The sequence below is a fragment of the Rhincodon typus genome, chromosome 27, assembly GCF_021869965.1.
Source record: "Rhincodon typus isolate 14 chromosome 27, sRhiTyp1.1, whole genome shotgun sequence".
Taxonomy (NCBI): domain Eukaryota; kingdom Metazoa; phylum Chordata; class Chondrichthyes; order Orectolobiformes; family Rhincodontidae; genus Rhincodon; species Rhincodon typus.
Window position 1 is genome coordinate 37,614,569 of NC_063358.1, and position 20,370 is coordinate 37,634,938.

Genomic DNA, 20,370 nt, shown 5'->3' on the forward strand with positions numbered 1-20,370 from the left:
ACCACACCCGGCACTTTTCCCCGCAACCGCAGGAAGTGCTACACCTGCCCCTACACCTCCCCCCTCACCCCCATCCCAGGCCCCAAGAAGACTTTCCACATCAAGCAGATGTTAACCTGCACATCTGCTAATGTGGTATACTGCATCCGCTGTTCCCGTTGTGGCCTCCTCTCCATCGGGGAAACCAAGCGGAGGCTTGAAGACCGTTTTGCAGAACACCTACGCTCAGTTCGCACTAAACAACTGCATCTCCCAGTCGCGAACCATTTCAACTCCCCCTCCCATTCCTCAGATGACATGTCCATCCTGGGCCTCCTGCAGTGCCACAACGATGCTACCCGAAGGTTGCAGGAACAGCAACGCATATTCCGCTTGGGAACCCTGCAGCCCAATGGCATCAATGTGGACCTCAATTCAAGTTGGTTAGGGGAATGAGGTTTGTGGGCAAGGCCAAGGAAGATTTGAAATTAAGGATAAAAATTATAAAAATCAAGAAACAGTTTGACAGCAAGTCACTGTAGATGAGTGAGCACAGCAACAATAAATGATGACTTACAATTATATAATATTATGACACACTGGTAGTACGACAGCCCCACTGTTCCAAGGACGCCATGGAAGTCAATGATTTAATCCGAGTACACAAAATCTGATGGAATGAGGTTAACGGAAAAGATTGACTAGATTCACGTACTTAACAGGAATTACTGTTAATTACGAATAAATAAGTTACAGCCATGGATAAACAAAACTATGAACCAGCAACATATAATCCAAGTGGTTGAAATTCTAACCTTTAAAACCCTCTCAGCCGAGCAGGGACGCACACGCACACACACACACACACATAAAAAGCCACTGGTGTTATGGGTGGAGGAAAGCAACTGAGAAACACAAATCATTTGCAACCAGTCCACAGGGTTCAATGAGCAGTTCCACCTGGTTCTCAAGACCTTCTGTTCTTCAATCCCTCTAGGTTCTTTCACTTCTTGGTGGGAAGCAAAAAGTGACATTAATTACAGAGTCTCTTGTTTACTGGTTAAAGGTAAAAGCTTTCAGCATCTGGTGGGAGTGAATAACTGGCTTTCTTCAGGCTTTAGGTACTTCCAGCACAGAAAGACAGAAACACAGAACATGCTCTTCCTGCAGCCTCGACTCTCAACACCCAAGCTGTTCACCTGCCCAGGGGCCATTCAGGGAGCTGTTGTCAGGCTAACAACTTCCAGTATCCAAACCCAGTCATATTTGCTCAAACCAATCAGGTTCATGTTATTTAAGAGCATAAGAAATAAAAGCAGGAATAGGGCATTTGGCTCCTCAACCAGGCCCCACTATTCAACAAGATCATAGCTGCTTTTCCCCAGTTCTCAACTTCTCTTTTGTGCCTGTTCAGCACGGCCCTCAACTCCTCAATATTTCAAATACCTATCTATCTATATAGTCTTTAAATATTTTCAGAGATCTAGCCTCCACAACTCTCAAGGTTACAGAATTCCAGACATTAACTACTCTCTTGGAAAATAAATTCCTTCTCATCTCAGTTTTAAATGAGTGTCCCTTTATTCTCCATGAGATTCCTCCACAAGTGGAAGCATCTTCTCAACATCCACCCTGACAAACTCCCTCAGAATCTTGCATGTTTTGTCAGCCAAATTATTCTCTGCACACACAATGGTACTTTGTTGTCTTATCTCACCTCCCCGACTGTAGCAAAGCAACAGTGTAAACACAACTCACAATGAGTTAGAACTGTAGAATCTCTATAGTGCAGAAAGTGGCTATTTGGCTCATTGAGTCCACACTGACCCTTCAAAGAGCAATCTGCACATACCCAGCAACCCCCATCCTATCCCTGCAACCTTGCATTTAGAATGACTCGTCCACCTAGCCTGTACATCTCTGGACACCACAGGGCACTTCAGCATTGCCATCCACCTAACCTGCACATCTTTGGACTGTGGGAGGAAACGACAGCACCTGGAGAAAACCCACGCAGACATGGGGAAAACATGCTAACTCCACACACACAGTCACCCAATGCTGAAATCAAACCTGGGTCCCTGGCACTGAGGCAGCAGTTCTAACCACTGAGCTACATGCCACCCATCAATTTGTTCCATTAATTAGTTACCAAAAGTGCGACAATTCATTCCACAATCCTCAGTTTTAAGAACAGTCCTTTCTCCTTTTAATCCACAATCAAAAAATAAAAAAAATTAAGAAATGCAGTCTGTACATTTGCAACTTGGAGGTCATGAAATATCCCAAAGCACTTCACAAAAATATTATCAAACAAAACGACAGATTTTGATTAACATAACTAGATGTGAGTTAAGACATGGACAGCACAGTTTTGCATTACTTCATGTTTATGAAGGAAGTAGAATCAGGAAGATCAGTCAAAAGTGCATCGGAATAATTAGGGAATCTAAGTATGAATGCAAATTTCAGCAACAAATAACTTGCAAAAGGACAATTGGGTAATGCATTTTAGAGGTCAAAACAGGTCTTAAAAATGATGCAGATAGGAGGTCAGGAACTCATCTCAAAGTCGAATGTGACAATATTGTGAATTGCCTGGTTTAATCTCAAATTGGTTGTCAACAAGAGGATGGAGCCAGGAATTAAGGAATTGGTTGGGAAAGGAGACTGAAAATATTGGCTTCAGTCTTACCAATATTTGATCAGAGAAAGTCTCTACTCAGTTCCTACTATCTCTGACTCATCCAGTACTGTAGGTCAGATAAGCAGTCTGATGGCTTAGCAACAGTGGAGGAGCCAATAGAACTGGTGGTGTGGCAGACGCTGGGTATCATCAGCATACATGTAAAAACAAACACTGCGATGTGAGAGCAATAAGAGAAGGAATTGCAGTTTCTTTGGCTTGGACGAGGTAGCTAAGAAAAAGAACTCAGTGATTTTATACCGCCAGTTCTGATAAATTGCAACATCAGTATGATTTTACACATTCTTGACTTTAATCGCTCCATTACCGCAGCCACGTCTTTAGCTGCATACCCCTGAACTGTAGAATTCTCAACTTCTCTATTCCTCTCTCCTCCTCTAAGACCGTTGGTCTGAATTTAGTTCACTTGTCCTGATATATCCTTGTACAAGTTGGTGTCGAATTTTATTTGTGAATTGTGAAAGTCCCCGAATTGCGACAACATTATATGCAAATATAAATGATGTTGTTGTTATTGTTCATCCAGAAACATTTTCCATCTTTTTATTTCTGATGCTGGGCCACAAAATAATCTACTCATTGAAGTCAATTTCACAATGAGATATGAATACATTTAAGATTGGTAGTAAATTGGTAGTCTGTGTGACTGGTGCCCTCAACTTAAACAAAAACAAGTTTAAAAACTATCTTGCATGTAAACTGTTGTTGTACCAATTCACTAAGCGTGGGTGGAAAAACATACCAAAATAAAACAAAGGGCTGCAGATGCTGGGAATCAGAAACAAAAACAGAAATTGCCGGAAAAAACTCAGCAAGTCTGGCAGCATCTGTGGAAAGAAAGTCTTATTTTAGTTCAGTCTTTCTCGAAGCTAGCTTGTTGTTTTACATTGTACCCATACCACTCAATGCATTTTGTTAAATACCATGAACACAATCCCATTTTAGGTTTGACTACAGTATGGAAACACAAAAAGATATGGCACAGGAGGTAGCAACTTGTCCTATTAGCACTGTGCCAGCACTTTGAAAAATATTATTCATTCCGTTCCCATCTTCTTCACTCAGTGCCCGCTAATTCTTTTCTCTCAAGCATTATCCAATTCTGCACGAATGCTACCGTTTGAATTTGTTTCTTTCAGACAGCACATTCATGATCACAACAACTTGATTTGTAACAATTTAGTCCTCATTTCACCTCTGGTTCTTTTGCCAATTATCTGTGCTCTCTGTTTACTGGTATTCTACTAACAGAAACATTTTCTGCTTAATTATCCATTCAAAATACTTCAGGGCTCTGAATACATCTATCAAATCGCTACTTAACCTTATCTACTCCAAGTAGCATACCACCAGCTCCTCTAGTTTGTCCATGAAACTGAAATCTTTTAGCCCTGATACCAAGGGGAGACGATGGCCTTGTGGTATTATCGGGGGCTATTAATCCAGAAAATCAGTTATGTTCTGCGGACCCAGGTTCAATCCCCATCACAGCAAATCGCAGAATTTAAATTCGATAAAAATACCTGTAATTAAGAATCTACTGATGACCATGAAATCATTGCCAAGTGTTGGAAAAACCCACCTGGCTCACTAATATCCTCTAGGGAAGGAAATCTGCCATCCTCACCTGGTCTGGTCTACATGTGATTCCAGAGCCACTGCAATGTGGTTGACTCTCAATTGCCCTCTGAAATGGCCAAGTAAACCATTCAGCTGTAACAACTGCTACATAGTCTCAAAGAAATAAAATCAGATGGCTCACCTAGGCAATGGAAAAGACAACACAGAAACAGCCCTGTTGACCCTGCAAAGTCCTCCTTACTAACGTCTGGGGGCTAGTGCCAAAATTGGGAGAGCCGTCTCACAAACCAGTCAAGCAATGGAGTCACACTCATGGAATCATACCCTCCAGACAATGTCCCAGACACCACTACCACCATTACTGGATATGTCCTGTCGTACTGGAAGACAGACCCAGCAGAGGTGTCAGCACAGTGGGATACAGTCAGGAGGGAGTCATCTCGGAAGTCCTCACCAATGACTCCAGACATCATGAAGTCTCATGCCTCAGGTTAAACATGGGCAAGGAAACCTCCTGATTACGATGTACCATGCTGCCTCGGCTGATGAAATGGTACTCCTCCATGTTGAACAATACTTGGAGGAAGCATTGAAGATGGCAAGGGCAAAAATATACTCTGGGTTGGTGGATTTCAATGTCTACCACCAAGAGCGGCTTGGCAGCAGTACTACCAATTGAGCTGATCAGGTCCTAAAGAACATAGCTGCTAGACTGTGTCTGCAGCAGATGGTGAGGGAACCAGCAACAGGGGAAAAGACATACTTGACCTCATCCTTACCAATCTGCCAGCAGCAGATGCATCTGTCTGGTAAGAGTGGCCACCACACAGTCGTTATGGAGACAAAGTCCTGCCTTCACTTTGAGAATAACTTCCATCATGTTGTATGGCACCATGCTAAATGAGATAAATTTCAAACAGATCTAGCAACTCAAGACTGGACATCCACGAGGTGCCGTGGGCCATCAACAGCAACAGAACTGTACTCCAGCACAATCTGAATGTCATGGCCTGGCATGTCCCCCACTCAACCATTAACATCAAGCCAAGGGATCAACCTTGGTTCAATGGAGAGTGCAGGAGGGCATGCAAGGAGCAGCACCAGGCATACCCAAAACTGAGGTGTCAACCTGGTGAAGCTACCAAACAGGGCTACTTGCACGCCAAACAGCATAAGCAACAAGTGAAAGACAAAGTTTAGCGGTCCCACAACCAACAGATCAGATCTAATCTCTGCAGTCCCGCCACATCCGGTCATGAAAGGTAGTGGACAATTAAACAATTCACTGGAGGAAGAGGCTCCACAAATATCCTCATCCTCAACAATGGAGGAGCCCAGCACATCAGTGCAAAAGATAAGGCTGAAACATTCACAGCAACCTTCAGCCAGAATTATTGAGTGGATGATTCACCTCGACCTCCTCCCATGGTCCCAACATGACGGATACCAGTCTTCAGCCAAATCGATTCACACCATGCGACATCAAGAAACAGTTGGAGACACTGGATACTGCAAAGACTACAGGTCCTGACACCATTCCAGCAATGGTACTAAAAACTTGTGCTCCTGTAGCCAAGCTCTTCCAGTACAGTTACAACACTGGCATCTACCCAACAACGTGGAAAATTGTCCATGTCCTGTACATAAAATGTAGGACAAATCCAACCCAGCCAATTACCACCCCATCAATCTACTCTCAAACATCAGTAAAATGATGGAAGGTGTCATCAACAGTGATATCAAGCAGCACCTGTTCAGCAATAACCTGCTCAGTGACGCCCAGTCTGGATTCCGTCAGGCACCCTCAGCTCCTGACCTCATTATGGCCTTGGTTCAAACACGGACAAAAGAGCTAAATTCCAGAGGGAGGTGAGAGTGACAGCCTTTGACATCAAAGCTGCTTCAATCAAGTATGGGATCAGGCAAATCTCACAAAACTGGAATCAATTGGTACTAGGGGGCAAACTCTCTGCTGGCTGCAGTCATATCTAGCACATAGGAAGATGGTTTTGTTGTTGGAGTTCAGTCATCTCAGCAGGAGTTCCTCAGGGTAGTGTCCTTGGCACAACAATGTTCAGCTGCTTCTTCAATGAGATTCCTCCCATCATAAGGTCAGAAGTGGGGATGTTCACTGATGATTACGATATGTTCAGCACCATTCGTGACACCTCAGATACTGAAGCAGTCCGTGTTCAAATGCAACAAGATCTGAACAATATTCAGGCTTGGATAGATAAGTGGCAAGTAACATTCATGACCCACAGATGCCAGACTATGACCATCACCAATAAGAGACAGCCGAACCACTGCCCCTTGACATTCAATGATGTTACCATCACTGAATCCCACACTATCAACATCCTGCAGGTTACCATTCCCTTTTGCCCCTTTAGTTTCCCATTACATTTTAGCTCGTGACAGTAATTGAGTTTATTTCTGCATCACCCCTTTCCACTCACCTCCTGAATCTTTTGACCCTTGATTATTTTATATTTTGAATACTAATTGTGTAATCTCTCATGAAGACTGATGCAAAATCATTATCCAACAGCTCTGTAATTTCCTGGTTCCCCATTATTATTTCCCCAGCCTCATTCTCTAAGGGCCTCTCTCTTCCTTTTTACATACTTAAAGAAGCTCTAACAGTCTATTTTTACATCACTTGCTCGAATGCCCTCAGATTACTTTTCTTCATCTTTATTATTTTTTGGTCATCTTTTGTTAGCTTATAAAACTTTCCCAATGCTCTGGTTTATCATTAATCTTTGCAACATTGTATGTTTTTCATTTCAATATGATACTACTCATAACTCCCTTGATCAGCCTTAGTCAGTTTGCCCCCTTCTGACAAACCTTCTTCACTGCCATTTCCTGCTTCCCATTCTTCCTCAGTACTTAAAGAACTTAAGCAAGTTAATCACATACGATTTGTCTCCAGCAAATTCATGTTGGCTTTCATTTATTAACACTTTCTCCTGAAAAACCAAATAATTTTGTCACAAATTATTGCTTCTAAAAGTTTTACCACCAACAACATTAGGCTGTCTTCCCTGTAGAGGTTGGATTTACCCATCTTTCCTTTGTTGAATTGGGGCTCAACATATGTAAAACCCTAAAACCTCCTTCAGGTCATTGGAAGATTCTAACAAGGGCACCCACAATTATTTCATCTTAGGATGCATCCTATCAACACTGGGTGTGATGTCTAATTTGTGTGTCACAAACATTTCAAAGTACTTTGTTTTTATATATTTCTATCCTGCACATTTTTTCGACATTCTTCTTTTCTGAGACATTGTATCTCTCTACAGTAAAGAGGATTATGCTGCCAAAGTGCTAATTTCATATCTCAGCTGTCTGCCTTCACAAGATCCCCTTTTCAGGCCCCATCCTTCCTTTGACTACTCTTTTAATATTTATTTGTTTGCATAGAACAGAGTTTCCTTTCATATTATCTACTAATATATTCTCATATACTTTATTTGTCCCTCCCATTCCTTTTTTTGTGTGTCCTTCTGCACTTCCTGTGAATCTTACATTTGTTGTATGTCTTATCTCCATGTCTTTACTATCTATATACCTCAACTATTTATTTACCTTTATACCTTTCATCATCCAGGAAGCACCAATTTTGATTGCCCATTCTTTCCTTCTCATGAGAATCTGTCTACTCTGCACCTTAAAGTTCTGTTCTTTGAAGTCCCACCATTGTTCAATTGTTTTGACTATAATCCTTTGATTCTATTCTATTTGTGCCAGATCCCCCTTTTAATTCACTTAAATTAGCCCTCCTCCAAATAAATTATTGTTAAATCACAATTTGTCTTTCTCCCACCACTCAGTGGCAAAGCCCACAGGTGTGGGTGAAAATTAAAATCAAAAGTAAATTTTCAGAAAGGAAACTGAACATGGCACCACAAACAATTTTCAATGTTCAACGTGACGAAACCATCCTGGAAAACAATCATTAGGCCCATTTCCTGTCCCGTGCAGAACTGCAGTACACAGTGGTGGTGCCATTCTAAGCTCCACAGATTATAGACCCACCCATCCTGCTTTCATTTATATTCTCCTCTGTTAGGATGTTGACTTCAATGATTCAGAAGCACTAATTGCCTGCCTTAGCATCCCCAGCATGAATTCCAATGGGGTAATGACTCGGCCTATCCTGCTTCCAGCCCTGAAAATTACCACTCGCCTCAGATTTTCTTGTATCTTTTTTTCAGTCTTCTCATTTAAAACTGCTCAAGAATAAATCGAAGTGTATCAGATATTCTCTTACCTTCACATGCTTTGTGGGCTTCCTGTAGAAAGATCTTGGCTTGTGATCCAAAGGGAAGCCAAAGTTCTAGATCAACATCTCTTGATGTTATTTTGACTGTCGTATCAGAACCTGCAGAGTGTCAACATGCTGCTCAGAACACAGTGTTACAGTTGGTCATATAAAGCAGCGTGCATACAGGCCAAACTATCCAGCCTTCACTGTTGCCTATATTAAATCATCAGCTCATCATAAACAGAGAAGACAGTGCATCATGAGACTTGTTTCAGATTAAGGCACAGAGCTGGCTTTATTCTTTATCTACAAACCTGTCTACGTTTCAAAGCATCACTTTCAAAGCTGAAACAAAATTGCTTAAAATGTTCCAAGTATATTTCATGCTCTGCACTAAAATGGGAGAACTTTACCTGCTTTCTTAAACCAATATCCGGATAGGAATCTCAAGTATTTTGATGATTATCACAGGAAAGGGTATATGCCAGGCAAAACTTTCTCGATGAACTTGACATGTTTTGTAGTTTAGAAATATAAAGTAGACATCAAATTACAAGCAACAATTTTTAACTTGTCAAACTTATCATTCAATACGCCACAATTCCGTATGAGTAGGCACATTTAAATAAAAACTACAAATATAAATGCAACATTCCAAACGCAACACAAACAGTTTAATGCCTTTTGGCCCATTGAAACGGAAATGAAAACTCTCAGTTATTGGTGATGATACTGACACCCAGTGGCACAAATTCTGATAGAAGCCTATTTGGACCAATAACACCAGTGTTGGTGGAGGAAAGTACAAACCTTCTCAATTACTTTGCACCCTTAAAGTTTGGATTTTCTCCAATTTCAAATACAACCTGCCATAGAAACCCCAATTTAGTCGTGGATATTTAAAACAGGAAATTACCATTTGGTACTGAGGTTCAAGGACTTCTGAAGTGATTAATTTTACTGAGTAATTAACTTTAAAATTATGAACACGCAGTTCAGCAACTTGAAAAATAAATGAATTATGAGGCCCCCAAAAGAGTACAAAGTAAAAGGTAAATCTACATAATCCTTCCTAAAACTTGAAAACTCTACAAACTGCTTCAAACTGATGGCAAATAAAGACTTCTGGGATACTGAGCCCGACCCCAATCCAGAATCAAAGAAGCAATTCGAAAAATGCTGAATCCCAATAAATTACAGGACATTAACATTTTTGTGGGAGTAAATTATACACACAGACTGTACAAAGATTGGAGAGAAAACAAAGGAACCAGTTGCAAAAATGAATAGAGTCTAATACCATTATGCATCAACTGAAAATATGTAAAAATCCCAATAATTTCCAGCACAACAAAATCTACAGCTTAGAAGTGAAAGATCTCTTTATAATTGCATTAATCAGAAAATGTCATGGTCTTGTATTTTTATGTACATGATTCTACACATGACAAACTACCACCAATGCATCTACGGCTTTAGTACCAAAAAATGATACGATCACAGCTGGTAATACTGGAGAAATCAGATTCCAGAGTGACACGTGGCTTAATAGATCATAAGTTTAATGTTTGCAGTTGGTTACCATGGTGGTTAGTCACCGAAACATATTCACACAAGGCTGAAAATGTTCAGCCTTTAAGGTGCAAAGTAACTGGGATGATTTTCACTTTCCACCATCAATGCTGGTGTTATTGGTACAAATAGTTAGCTTCCATCAGAACATAACTGAAGGACACAAGCCTATTATGCAAAATCCAAAAATGCAAAGCTATGTATGGAACACAGTTTAAAAAATCTATATAAACAGCAAAACAAAGTTTCAACCCATTTCTCAGCAAAATCCTTTAGACATTCAATCCCGCAGAAATACAAACCTATCTCAACTCTTTTGCTTAAACTCTTTCTCGTTTTTATTCTGGGACTAATTCAACAGCTTCAGTCCAGTCCAATTCTGCTGGCTTAAACCTCTTTGCATGTTCTGACAAGTTGAAAATTTCTAATCAAATTATCACAGCCTGGAGACTTCATAAACTAACAACCTTCTGCTAAAAGTGAATTGTTCTTGTAAAATGAAAACTTGATTCTTCTGCTCAGAGGAAACTTCTCTTCTGAACTGAACTCTTGATTCTTCTAAACTGGTCAAAACTAAAACTAGTAGTAACAGGTCTATTTCTCCATATGTCATAGCCTCAACAATATAAACATGCCTTCAATTAATATGAAAGGTATCCTGATAGCCATTTCACATAGTCCCATGGTTTCTTCGAAATGATATACTTTGGTCACTTTTCCAAATTGCTTTCTGACTTCACAAAAATACCACCACTAGAATCGACCTGCCTCTAATTTTTAAAAATACAAATTTGCAAATGATAACATACATATTTATCACAAAAGCCACTGCAAAATATTTGCAGGTCACACCTTGGAGATCACGTCTGCAGCAGAGATGTACTGAGTAATTACAGTGCCAAATCTCAAACAAAACCATGTGGAGGTTGCACTTAGTAGCTAGTGAAAGACTGATAACGTTGAAACATTCAAGAACTGCACCGACCAATCATCCCATGGCCTGCAGCACTTCAAGGGGAAAGCCCACTGTTGCCTTCTCAAGGGAGCTGGGGTGAACAATTGAAACACGGCTTTGTCAAATCTATCACATCCATAGGACAAAACAAAAGTTCTTAAACAATATTGGATTTGTAGTAGTATGTAATTATTCTTAATTTTCTTTCTATTTTAAAAGGAGCCTGGGTGTAAAACAAGCTTTAGAAATCTGAATATCAAGTGTTTTGAAAAAGTTATAAGAATAATTGGTGATTGTAAAATACACAAGCACAAGGGTAAAGTTTTGGTGAACAGTAGCTGTCCACAAGTTCAGTCAGGCCACATGGAAGACTGGGATTGAAGTCAAAGTGGCCAGTACTGGCTGATGGACAGTAAGTGCTTCTCTATGCTTCACATTTCCAACTTGTTTTTAACCTCTTTCATTAGATGTGTTGCAATCTTCTACTGTCCAATATTTTTTAACCCACAGTGGAAAAATTACTCAGGATTTTCCTTGTTATGAGCTGCTGAATGACTAAAATTCAATGCTCTTATATGAAAAGGTCGCAAAAGTTCATAACTTCATTATCTGATATCTTATAGTTAACTTGCCAGTTAGCAAAAGCTCACCAGCACAGCAAAAGGCATGTTAACTTTTCAAATGCATAAAAGCACTGCTACTAAGTCCCAATTCTCCCTTAAGTCGCCTCTGTCCTCTCTCTAACTCCAAACTATGTCATCATTCTATAAATTCTCGAACAGTCTGGGAAACATTTTGCCTTGCCCAATAATTCAAAACTTAGACCCAAGGCTCTTCCCATCCCTGGGACTGTTTAAAGATACTCAGTAACTTGTCATCACAAAGGAAGTGGTCTAACTGGCAAGACTGAATGTTCATTAGTCAGCATTTGTGGTCAAGTTAACTTCTTGGAGGAAGTTGAATATGGCCAATTTCAGAGTAACACTTTCAAAGCCCTCAAAGTTTGCTGCACACCAGAAATGATAACTTCACATACTCCATGACTTCTAGCAAAGGCCTCGTGATATGATCACTTGACTATTAATTCAGAGATCCAGGTATTGTTCTGGGTAGACTGTTAGCACTGAATTCAATAAAAATCTGCAATTAAAAGTTGAATGATGATCATGAAACCATTGTTGACTACCAAGAAAACCCATCTGATTCATGAATGTCCTTTAGAGATGGAAACTGCCATCATGACCTGGTTTAGCCTACATGTGATTCTAGACCCACAGCAATGTGATTGATTCTTCACTGTCCTCTGGGCAATTAGAGATGGACAATAAATACTGGCCCAGCCAGCGATGCCCACATCTAATGAATGAGTTCGTAAAATACAAAATTTTGTATTCAAGTCCTGTTAACTGGTCACTTCTATCCATTGTGACCTACATTAAGCTCCAAGTCCCGCAATGCCTTCAATTTAAAATTCTGAATCTCAAATTCAAGTCCTTTCATGTTCTGCATCACTCCAACAATCGCTTCCAAAACAAAACACTACTCTCTGAAATCTCTGTTCTTTTGACCTAATCTTGTAGGTAATTCCCCACAATTGATGGCTGCACGTTCAGCCAGCCTCATGGTCTAGGATTTCCTTTTTACACTCTTCACTTACCTCTTCTCTACTAATATCCTCCTTGTCACACTCCTCTTTGATCAATTTTTTAATTGTCCTTCCTAATACTTCATTCCTTTGATGCAGTTTCACTTTCTTTAAATTACACCTCCGTGAAGCAGCTTAAAATGTTTTCTTGTCTTAAAGGCACGATATAAATGTGTAAGTATGAATTTGTTAATTTTGATATATGCATGACTTAATTAAAACAAATAAGACTTACCTATGACATGTGTATCCTGAAACACTGAAAAGCAAATGGAAAAATAATCAGAATATTCACATTACGCAGAGCTAAATATCGTTGGTATATTTATTCATTTGAATACAACATGTACAACGTTAAAGAGGACTGACAATAGGTATTAGATCAGAAATTTCCTCTCTTGCATTCACTACCAGTTCATCTTATTTCAGTTGTTGGATTATACAGAATTTACAGTACAAGGCAGGTCATTCAATCCCAACTTGTCCATGTCAGTGTTCATGCTTCACAAAACCCTACTCCCACCTTACTACATTTGACCCTCATGTGCTTATCTAACTTCCAGTTAAATGCATCTGTACTATGTAATTGGTACAACTACTCATGTGGCAAAAATAGCAACTTTATCTCTGAATTCCCCAATGGATTTATTAGTGATTATCACATATTCAATCACTCCTCGTTTGCACCATCTCACAAATTACTAATCAGGAGCAGATAACACTGTAATGACCCATGTGCTTTGGGAAAAGCTTGCATTTGGCTTTTGTGCATTGTCCCCTTTAAGACCAATATGAACTGGGGAACATTCTGAAAGTGGGTTAATTTGTTCTCCCTTTATCACATCATTGGACTCCAAGGAATGTCTGTGTGACCTGAGGTTTCAATACGAATGAACAACTAAGAAGTAAAGAGTAACAAAACGTTAATTGCAGTGAGGTTGGGTTTCACACCATGATCCTGTTTGGCAGTTAAGAACACACAGAATTCACGAGCGAGAAAACAAACAAGGTTCCCTCCAAATGGAATAATTTTTTGTTTGGCAGTTTTGAAAAAGATCCTTCTGTGAAGCATGTATGTGACAAAACAGCAGAGACAACATATGTGTCATACAGTTGAAAAATACAAGGAGATAACGATAAGAAGGGCGAGGGATCGTGGACTGGACAAGATCATTGCTACTGCTTCAATGTTGTCCAGAGCCCAACAATCCATTTAAAGGAGTTTATGAAAGGAGTTTCTAGGAATTCTGTACCATCAGAATCCTCACGAACCAAGTGTAGTTGTGGATATGCATCTTGTCAGCAGTAAGTGATTTTTGTTTTGATTTTCTAATCAACCTATTCAGAGACGTCATCACACACCTCTGGAACATGCAGGTCTTGAATCCGTGCCTCCTGGTTCACTGGTCATTGGAAAATGATCCAGGGCCTTCAAATGGAATATAGCTACTAGTTGTGGAAACTCAGGAGCTGAAATGATTTAATGGGAAATGAGAGATCCTACAAACAGAGGCTGAATTGGAAAGACTGTGAGATTACCTATGGTGCCACATCTGTGGAAGACTTAATGTCAGTACTTGTAACTATGTGAGGTACCTCTTTGTATATCTACTATTTAAAGTGAAATTTGCCTTTTTGTTTGCATTCTCCTTCTCCTGTTAACATTTGCATTACGGTGTTTTCAGGTGGTTTGCTACAGTAAAAGTTTTAAAAAGTGAAGTGCTGTCCATCAGTTTTCCTTCTGTTGGCTTTGTGGAGATTCCTTTTTTTCAGAAATTACTGGTCTCAACAGGAACTATAAAAGCACAGGTTTTTAAAAGGGAGGCCATGCTTGACCAATGTTTGAGAAAGCTTAATAAATAAGAAATAAAAAAGATGAAAGAAATAAATTGGAGGTTTATGCCAAAGGTAACAATAAATGAAGTAAAGCAGAATGTGACCACATGGATAAAGATAGTTGTTGGGTATAACACAAGGTTGAGAATGAAAATAATGAATGATGTTCTAAAGGTGTTCCAATGATGTTCTTTTCTGAAGAAGGGTCTAGGCCCGAAACGTCAGCCTTCCTGCTCCTCTGATGCTGCTTGGCCTGCTGTGTTCATCCAGCTCTACACCTTGTTATCTCTGATGTTCTAGAGGACTGCTTTTCTTTGTTGTAAAAATAGAACTATCTGGCTAGGTCGAGCAGAAAAGTGCAAAATGGAATTCAATCTGGAAACATGCAAGGGAATGCAGTTGAGGAGAACAACAACGCAAGAGAATACACAACAAATAATGTCAAAAATCACATGACACCAGATTATAGTCCAACAGGTTTATTTGAAAACACTAGCTTTCTGAGCGTTGCTCATTCATCAGGCGTAGCGACACTCTGAAAGCGAATGTCAGACAATAACCTGGTGTCATGTGACTTTTGACCTTGCTCAACCCAGTCCAACACTGGCACTTTCACATCATGGTTACAATACATAATCGTATTCCAAAAGTATTGGGGAATAAAGGAACCCAGGACAGCAAGTGCCGGATTTTCACTGTCGAGGTAATTTCCTGACTCGGCAGACCCATCTTGGTTTAAGGAATTCCATTATGACTAATGCTAGCTGTGACAGGTGGTGTGTATGATTGAGTTAGGCCTGCCAAACTCAGAAGCAGAATCAATGTGGCCACAGAAACAAATTATTCCCAAGGCAATCTGGCTAGGAGTGCCCTGATCCTCTAGGATTTCATTCCAGTTGTTTTAGAATCTGTTAGGTCCTCCAGTCTTCACTTCTCACTCATCTCCAACATGCCACCTTTGTGCCAACTCATGCCTCTCCACCTACTCACATGTCTCCTTCTAACCTCTCATTAGTTCTTCTTATTCCATATCACCTCCATTGATACTCATTCACAGTCCACAATGGGCGGACCTCAAGAACCATGTGATGAAGAAAAGAAACTGCTCACGATGCAATATGGCTTTCAATCCAACGTAATGAGTGAGAAAATGCACCCATTAAAGACATCCATTCAAAGTTCTTGAATTTCAAGTGGTTAGTTGATTGTTAAAAACAAACTTCTATTCAGATGACACAAAGACAACTAATCCTTTAGAAGACTTTTGAAACAACTGTCAATCCAAGCGTGAATGCAGAATACTCCAATGATATAACTGTACTGTCTGAAACTCATCCAAGCATTCGCATTGATGTTAATAATAGCTTTGAGAAATGTCTAACAAGAAAGTCAGTTAAAACTGCAAGAAAATACAGTTTTTTTTTCATCTACACCTGATAGCCCAGCAATCCAAGTAGTCCAGTCGAGGACTTTTTTTTAATTAAAACGCTCACTGACGGAGAGTTTTCATGTTTATAGGTCAATGGACTATAAACTCAGACCCTGTCAGTAATATAGATCTTATATGCCCTTTAAGAGCATTTACATCTAACCTATCAATTTGTAATTTCCGTATTACAGGTTAAAGGTCTTTTAAGAATCAGAAAGAGGTCTGTTTGAACTTGTCACAAAGTTAAAATGGCCCTGGTGAATTCACATTTCCATCCTGAATGTGTCAGGGTCTGTTCCTTTCTCTAGGCTGGCAAAAACAGAAATGAGGCAGCAATTCCACATCTGTGTCTCACCTGACATTTTTTAAAAGTCTGGCCCTATGTCTCCAGATTCTGAAAACAGGAAGACAGATTGTTAAAGTGGACAAAAGGCATCTGAAATTCCTTATCTTATTGACTTAGAGTATATGGACAGGGTGCTTATACCAACATGAAGTAGACCACTGCCAGAGCACTGTGTGCAGTTTTCACCACCACATTACAGCAGAATGTGATCACACCAGAGAGGGCACTGAAAACTTCTACAAGGGTGCTGCCAGGAAAAGATGTTTGTTCATTCTGAGGTAAAATTGGTTAGATTGGGTTTACTTTGGAACAACGGAGGCCATAAAAATATATTATGGTCCTAAATAGAGCGGTTAAGAAACACATATTTCTGTTATCAGAAAGGTCAATAAACAGAGGGCAAGAATCACAGAAGGATCACAGGGGTGTTGAGGTGTAATATTTTTACCCAGATGGGTCAGAGGTCTGGAACTCAGAGACTTAAAGAACAAAAGAGCAAAGAGGGTCATGTCATTTTAAAAAAAATGATTTGGAAAACATAACTGAGGTGACACAGCTGGAGGACTACAATTCAAGGGACTGAATGTGTGCTGAGAATTGGGTAGTTTTCTTCCATTGACAGATACAACAGATGAGTGACCTTTTTCTGTGCCTTAAATCTTTCTACATATCTAGTACAGGCATTATGGGCAAGTATTCTGATTGGCATGATAGGACTACTGGTATCCTGCAAAAATCAGTATCAGGGCCTCAACTATTCATCTATTTGTTAATGTCTTAGATGGGAAAAAGAAAGTTACATCCCAAAATATTCTGATGATAATGACAGCAGCATTTTAAGTGTGTAACTGGAAACATAGCAATAGTGATCGGTTAGGGGCTGGTTGCTTAGAAGGCTAGCCTGTGCTTCAGGATAATACCAACAATGTGGGTTTGAATGTTCTTTTAGCCACGACAGACTTGGTACCTGCCACCTCACCCTACCCCTGAGGATGAAAAAGAATGACAAATCACCACTAACAAAAACCACTGAGCAAAAGGCTCAGGACGATGGATGAGCAGACAATGAGCCAAGGAACTGCCTTCAGGCAATGCTTGCACAATGTCCGCAAATGCATGATCATCCATTTTTGACATAAGAAGATTAAAACAGGAGACTTCTTGAATGGTAAAAAGTTAAAAACAGTGGAGTCCAAAAAGACTTGTGAGTCTAGGATTTTTGATCATTCAAATGTCTGAATAGGTAAAGAAAACAATTACGTCAAATGGAATTTTAGCCTTTAAATCTACAGGATTGGAAAGCAAAGGAGAAAAACCTTTACTTCCAAAGTACCACACCAGAAGTACTGTTAGCAGTTCTGGGTAGCTCAAGGACATATTGGCCTTGGAATGAGTGCAGCGTAGATTTACCAGAATGATAACTGGACTCCGAATATCAAAAATGAAAACTGATTGCACAAAGCATTTTTAAATTCCTTGGAATTCAATAGGTTCGTGATTTTCTCAAGGTTTTCAATATATTAAGGGAAAAGAAATGGCATACACCGAAACTTTTCCTGCTGGTCTAGAACAAAGCACCCTATCTAAAAATTAGAGACAAACATTTCAGCAGTAAGACAAGGAAACACTTCTACATATAAAGAACGACAGAAGTTTCACTCCTGGAAATGGTAGTTGATACTAGGTCAAATATTGATTTTAAATCTGAGATTTTCATGAAGCTAAAGTATGAACAGATACAAGGAAAACACAGGTATACGGGGCTAAGTCACAAATCAGCTATGATCTCAGAGTACATACTAATGAGAATGATTATGGCATATTGCACATCCATGATCATTACATCATTCTGACTTAATTGGATGCAGTATCACTGATTATGCAATGATGAGGCAAACCTTTTATTTCCCTTTAATTAGCGCATTGCCAACAGAACAACCATATCAGGGTAGCAAGTTAATAGTTTTTGGCCTTAAACTTATGCTTTAATAACATAACTAATAATAAGAGTAAAAGTAACTGAGATGAAAAGCACAGCCATATGAAAACTACAAAAACATCAATATTACTTTAAATATAAAATCCTCTTGATCTAAAAGGTTGCAAACGCGTTAGAATATCACTCGTCATCATAGACATTCCTTTTTTATTCAAAGTGATGGTTCCTTCAAAGTGTGGAGTCATCTGTTGTTACAGGATAATTTTGTATTCTGATTGCAGACCTGTGTGGCTTTCAATCAAAATGACCTGATTTTGTTGGGATTGCCAGTTCTGTGTCACTTGTCTTTGTCCTTGGCTCTCTGTACCTTTTTTGCTGATCAAAGAAAATGTGCCAGTATTTGATATCAAACCCCAGGTAATATGTTCTCAGCATTTCTCTCCCGGCCTGCTAGACAAATCAAATATCCTGAGGTTTCTCTCCAAGAGATCCTTGATCCATAATCCCAGTTTACCTCAGAGGCAGTGTCCAAGTTTGAGTTGTGAAAAGGAGATCACTTTCGAGATTTTATCGGCGTTCATATGTATGACATGTCCAAATATCTGATTTGGTTTCTGATGAGGACTGCTTCAATTCCAGACATTTCTGCTCTTTAAAATACTTGACTGTTGAACACTTTGTCCTCCCATTTGATGCCCACGTAGTTCCAAGTGCATCTCACGGAGAAATTATCCATCTGTCTAGTATGTCTGGAATAAACTGTCCATGTCTCTCAGGCATATAGCATGGTAGGTATCACCACATCTTTACACACAGCAAGTTTTGTTCAAAATTTAATAACACATTTCATCCACATTCTCTTGTGTAAATGTTGAGATTACTGTCAATTCTATTTAGCACTTTATACATACAGGTATTTCTGGAGCTTCTACGTGAAGTTATCTACAGCCTTCAGGGTTATGCCATTGACAGTTATTGGAGGTTAGGTATAGTCAGAATTTGGTGGCAATTGGAGGAGTACCTTTGTCTTCCTTAAGATGATGGTTAGCCCAGAGTCATCAACATAGAAAACATAGCAGCAAGGAATAGACTGAAAAGCATAAGTGTCACGACATACCTCTGTTTCATACGATTTGTTCTGAAAAAAGGGTCAGTCTATTCACCACAGTCAGTGACTCTGCCCATCATTTCGTCATGTTTGCTGTATCCAATTTACAGCTCAACCAGACCATCCAAATATGGCTAAGACATTCCACAAGGACTCTCTAATTACTAGGTCAAAGGCCTTCATCATGTCAACAAAAGCACAGCGGAGTACCGTCTGTTGCTCACAAAATTTCTCTTCTATTTCCCATACAATGAAGATAATGTTGTGAGAGCTTCACCTTTCCTTGAACCCACTTTGATTTTCTGCCGTTACATGTGCGTTCTTTGGTTTTAGAAACTTTGCTCAAATCTTACAAGCAGCAAATTTTTTTTCTGGTTGCCACACAGAGATTTTTGTCATTTGTCTCGATGCAAGTAAACAATTGTGAACTCCTAAGGAATTGCTTGATGATCGCACAATTTGTGAGATGAGTGTCTGATGGATCTTGGTGCCCAGATTTGTAAATGTCTCCTGGGATTCTATCTGGCCCTGGAGCTTTACTTGAGGGTACGGATCTGATATTTTGTCAACCTCCATGTCCAGGGCGTTTTCTTTTCCCCAGGTTTTCACTTTTACAGCGTGCATATTACTAAAGTCTAGATTATCATACTCTTGTGAAGGATAAAGTGCACAAGAGGCTGTTAATTTAAACAAAACATTTGCCAAGTGCTGAAATTAAATACTTTTGTATTAGCCTTATTGATGTTTCAACTTGTTTAAATACTGGCTGCATTGAAACCAAGTGTCAAAGCTGCTGAACTGCAGTGACCAAGTTAATTTCCTATGAGGCAAATTCAGAGCACCGACTTGACCACTTCAGGAAAGCTTCTAATAGGAGAAAAATATTTATCCTCAAGAGGATCAAAACACTGGGCCACTTTCATACATTATCTAGTATCATATCTAGAAGCACAACAGCTGCAAGTCAATGATAAGAGGTAACAAGGTGTAGAGCTGG

General features: G+C 39.6%; 1 protein-coding gene across 1 annotated transcript in view; it reads right to left on the minus strand.

The window, feature by feature from the left end:
* The window catches only part of inpp5b (inositol polyphosphate-5-phosphatase B), a 244,184-nt gene that overhangs the window by 132,604 nt on the left and 91,210 nt on the right, over positions 1-20,370 (minus strand). Inside the window, exons 3-4 of the mRNA XM_048613275.1 lie at positions 12,951-12,974; positions 8,550-8,660 (exon numbers count right to left, since the gene is read on the minus strand). Coding sequence (XP_048469232.1) covers positions 8,550-8,660; positions 12,951-12,974 — 135 coding nt within the window. The remainder of the gene's footprint in view (positions 1-8,549; positions 8,661-12,950; positions 12,975-20,370) is intronic.